This window comes from Perissodus microlepis, chromosome 16 (genome assembly GCF_051167445.1).
Source record: "Perissodus microlepis isolate ML-2025 ecotype Zambia chromosome 16, ASM5116744v1, whole genome shotgun sequence".
In the NCBI taxonomy this organism is placed as follows: domain Eukaryota; kingdom Metazoa; phylum Chordata; class Actinopteri; order Cichliformes; family Cichlidae; genus Perissodus; species Perissodus microlepis.
Genome location: NC_140476.1, coordinates 34,168,650 through 34,173,643, shown reverse-complemented (window position 1 = coordinate 34,173,643; position 4,994 = coordinate 34,168,650). Strand labels below are relative to the sequence as shown.

Below are 4,994 nucleotides of genomic sequence, written 5' to 3'. Positions count from 1 at the left end.
TGGAGAAACCTTTGGAATACAAGCATGCTGATCCACACAGGTATGCACACAGGTGTACACACGGGTGTTCACAGACGCGGACTACACCTTTCTTGGCTGCTGCCTCAAAGCACATTGTGCGCTGTCTATCTTGCGTGCTGCACAATATCGTTTATTATTTAGTATCTACTGTTATCTACTGCTAGCTAGTTTATTGTGATGGTGCTGTTTTTATTATGTTGCTCTTTGTTGTTTGCTTTCTCTTCTGTTTTTTTTTCTCCATACAGGTGATCCAGGCGTTTTGTTTGTTTGTTTGTTTGTTTTTTCCTTTCTTCCCCCCCTTCTCACCGTCTCTTCTCCCCTCTGGTTTTCTTTCTCTCCCTCTCTTTCTTTCATTCTTTCTCCCTGTCCTATCCCCCAGTCACGTCTGTCCCGTTTGTAGCAACCGAAAATAAAATAAATTCATAATTATAATAAAGGTCAATCAAATGGACCAATATGGCAAGGCCATGATGATCCACTTGGTAAAATAAATCCGCTTGGCATCTTTCTTGGCCTTAAGACAACAATTCTGATGGCTAAAGATCCAAACGGGACACAAAAAAATAAATAAATAAAAATAAATAAATAAATAAAAACCAAGAGAAGCCGACAGTGATCACTGACTGTTTTTAGGGGCTTGTTGAAATTAAATAGAACAAGATACAAAGCATTAAAACATGTTAAAAACACACACAACAGCCTATGCAGACTACTTTGGGCCCGGAAGCAGGATTTATCACGTCATCACTTAAAGACTGGATAAAGAATGAATAATAAGGGCGATAAGACACACCCTTGAGGAGAACCTGTGGAGGAGAACACTGGGTCAGTCAGAACCCCATTTATTCTCACTTTTTGTGACCTATTCGTTAAAAAAATCTAGAATCCAGCCCACCAGGTTTTTCTTGATTTCAAACTGTTCTAAAAGTATTTTAATTAAAATATGGGGCTGTATTGTATTAAAAGCAGAAGAAAAATTGATGAAAAGAAGTCTTGCAAAAGTCCCTTTACTCTCTACATCAGGGGTCTGCAACTCTGGGCATGTGTGCCACAGCTGGCACGCGAAGGGTTAACTGATGGCACAACACGCAGTGAATAATTCTGAGAAGGTGCATTAATGAATAAATGCGGTGCACATCGCAAATTAGCTCGCATAGACACATTAGTTGTGCCACTTCTTAATGACGGTATCTTAGCTAACAACCCCAACAATCACATTCAGCTTGTAATTGGCTAAAAACAACTTAGCCTACCCTACCTTAGCCCAGAGGGACGTTGCTAGCTGGCAGTGTTTTCAAGCGATATTGAAATTTCCACATTCCAACACTTCAAATGCTTCAGGAGCTGTCCGCTCAGCGCAGCATCAACACCGCGGAAATACACGATACATCTGTAGACTCAAGACTGATCAAACCAAAAAGCTTTAATGAGCAGCTGGATTTGTCTCACATTAACTGGCTGGACACAGAGGACATCGAAATGCAGCTGATTGAACTGGAAAGTTAGACTCTGTGGGGTTGCAGAACTACGAACGCAGCTGGAATCCATAGCTGTGCGTGTTCATGGAGCTTGCATTTTCACCTGCTGGACGTCACTACCTGACTAGTTTAACTGTCTTCAGAACAATACAGAGGCCTTATTGACAGTACTTGGCTCTACATATCTGTGTGAGCAGATTTTCTCTCACATGAGTGTCCCTGTAGCCTCTGAATGCTGGACACTCGGAGACCTGTGTCTCTGAGTGGGAGACCAGAGATCACATTAACATGTGTATCCCTGTATTACCAAACATGCCATATTGGCACAGTTTATTTTTCTTATCATTGTTGTGAGGAGACCATAAATAGCATTTGTATTTTCTGCTTCACAGTTCATTTGCTGTTATGGAGTTTTTGTTATGGATAAAAAGTCTTTTTTTGTTTCAAAATAGCTGATAACTATTCGCTGATAGCTGCCAACATCTGCGAACACATATAATTCTATAAAGTTGTTTTATATAGTGTGTAACTGTTAATATAGAGCGTTATTAAATCAAATTTAGTAGAGTCAAAAGCGCCTCCTCCACTCCTCTATTGGGCCTATATGCAAATTGCATTGGATCCAGCTGATGTTCAATCTCTTCCATAATCAAATTTCTGCTGATTTTCTGAAGACTTTCATCACAACTGAGGTGAGGGCAACAGGCCAGAAGAACTTTTGGACGACTAGATTTAGGGACAGGAACCACAACTGCTTCTTTCCAAAGAGAGGGCACATGTTGTGTTTGCAAGGATTTATAAAAAATAACCTGAAATATAGGACTGAGTTCTTTAGCACAAGATTTAATTAGGCGGCCACTAATGTAATCAGGACCCTGGCTTTTGTTCACATTAAATATATGAAAGGACATGAGTTCAATGATAAAGTGCTGAGTATCTCTCAGTTTCTGTTTCAGTTCCAAAATATCCTTGCTAAAATCAGAGGAACTAAAATCAGCATAAAACATATTCAAAGTGCAAAATCTGTGTCTGAATTAAAGCCATCTAAAATGATCTGAGTGCTGCTCTGGAGATTTTGAATCTGCTGTGGTTTTCATACAAGTCCAGGCAGACCCCAAATTTTTTGCAGCAAATTTGCTTTCTAGAAGGTTTTTGTAGCTCTGTTTTGCTTTCAAGATCTTGACTTTCAGGTCTTTGGTGGCTGTCTGAAAGTCAGTAACAGCCCCCTCTTTAAAAGCCTGTCTCTTTTTCCATAAACAGGATTTGACGCTTTTGATGACCCACAGCTTACTATTAGGGTACACTTTAACAAGCTTACGGGGTATAGTCATGTCTTTACAAGATAAGATATTAACAGTATCACATAAATAGCTTTGAAAGCTAAAAATTACAATACAGAAGCTCAATAAATCCAGACTGAATGTAGGTTTTGTGGTATGAGATTATAAAGATTAAAAAAGCAGTCCTTGAGGCAACAGAGCTAAAACAGATGTTAACACATTTTAGAGGATGCTTTCAGTTGCATGTGGTCAGTGGTCAGTATCTGTTCTATTATCCATAGCCAGCATCATATCATCACATCATATTAGCCACAGTCATTTAGATTGTTGCTGTGTCTCACCAACATGGGCATCAATACAAAAGGTAAGTCTCATAAAGACAAGGTTTGATGTGTAATAATAGTCAAAAACTCCCATATACACACGCCTAAACCTTGTGGAAAGCCTTCCCATAGAGGTGAAGTTTATATACCTGGACCAACAACATATTTAACCTTATGGATTAAGAAAAAGCTGTCACTCGAGTTCATATGTGTGTAAAATTGATAGTGAGCACAGACTGATGTAGAAGCCACATTTTAACCTTAAAATACTACAAAGTGACTTAATTTCCCCGAGGAAACACAGTGAGAGATGGAGGGATGCTGTCGAGCTCCAGGGAATGTTTGTTTTTTATGTTCTTATGTTATGGAGTCAGATATTAAGGTCAACAATTCACATGTGTGAATTTCACTGGTAGAATAAGAATGACTATTCATATATGTATTTATTTACTAAGACCAACATTTTTTGTCTCATCCGTAGGCTGCAGATAAATTAGAGTACCATGTACAATTCTCGGAAATTGTTTGTGCATTCCAATTTAATTTTGATGGATTTACAATCATTTAAATTATGGACAAAACACAGAATTTTGTCATTGTGGACCAGAGGACTAGTACATTAATAATGGAAACAATGGAAACAAATTCATTTTATCAGACTTCTGGAATTGTACGTAGTGTAAATTAATCATAATTTATCTTTTTTCACCGTGTCAGTGATAACATCACTTTTCCCTATAGTATACTGGCCTCACTGGAGCCATGCCTAAATATCTTAAATGTCACAATGAGCTTGATAGATTTCAGAAACCAGGGGTAGCAAAAAGTGTAGATTAATGGGTTCAGACAAGAGTTAAAATAGAACAGCAAGAGCTCAAAAGGTACAGATCTAATATCAAAGAAACTATTCTGGCCTACCATTGAGGAACAGAAAAATGGGAAAAGACATATCAGAAAGGCAATAACAAGTACACCGAGAGTCCTGGCAGCTTTCAGCTCAGATTTCTTAGCATGCACCGTCTCTGACCCCTGGAGTCTGAGAGCAGTGATATGAGAGCGCATTGCCCGAGCCTGAGACACAGCCACTACAAATACTTTTAGATACAGAACTATGATGACAGTCACAGGGCCGACAAAGGTCAAAACAAAGTCAAAAATTCCCACAAAGTAGTCAATGACAACTACACAATCACCAGAACAAGAATTATACCTCCCTGGCTGCTTGAAATTATCCTTCATGATAAGACTGTTATACAGAATTGAACAAGCCCAGCAAGTACAAATAGAGACTGAGACTCTCTTTATAGTAATTTTGGTGGGATAATGCAGAGGGTCACAAATGGCTACATAGCGGTCAGCTGATATGAGTACCATAGTTCCTACTGAAGCAGAAGTAGCAATGTAATCTAAACTGCTATACAGAGCACACATGTGGTCACCAAGAAACCAGCAGCCATCTAGGAGACTAATCTCAAAAGCCATGATGAGGCCCACGAAGAAATCTGAGACGGCCAGAGAGAGGAGGAGGAGGTTGGTTGGGGTGTGAAGCTGCCTGGATTAAAATAAAGCATTAAATTGGTAATAGCATCTCTAGTATAACAGTTAAAACATTAAAACTATGAGGAAAAGACAAAAGCATCATATAAAAAGAAACTTCACAAGCAAAAATGATTTTTTTATCACTAAAATATATATAATTTTTTAATTTAAATAGGTCAGTACTTGAAGTGGGCGATGGAGATGATGACAAGTAGGTTCAGTACTGCAGTAAGCAGAGAGATAGATGATAGCAGGGTGTAAATACACACAGCCTCAATTTGTGGGCGCTTTTGCCGCACACAGGATGAGTTGAGGAGTTGTGGAAAGCAGAGTTCAGTTTCTTCCATTGTTAG

General features: G+C 38.8%; 1 protein-coding gene across 1 annotated transcript; it reads right to left on the bottom strand.

Annotated features, from left to right (window-relative positions):
- Positions 1 to 3,837: 3,837 nt before the first annotated feature.
- On the bottom strand, positions 3,838 to 4,994 carry LOC146371285 (trace amine-associated receptor 13c-like). The gene is made up of 2 exons (XM_084907825.1): positions 4,825 to 4,994; positions 3,838 to 4,654 (listed from the first exon to the last, which is right to left on the bottom strand). Exons 1-2 carry the CDS (start codon positions 4,986 to 4,988, stop codon positions 3,838 to 3,840), a joined length of 981 nt encoding a protein of 326 aa, XP_084763951.1. The 5' UTR covers positions 4,989 to 4,994.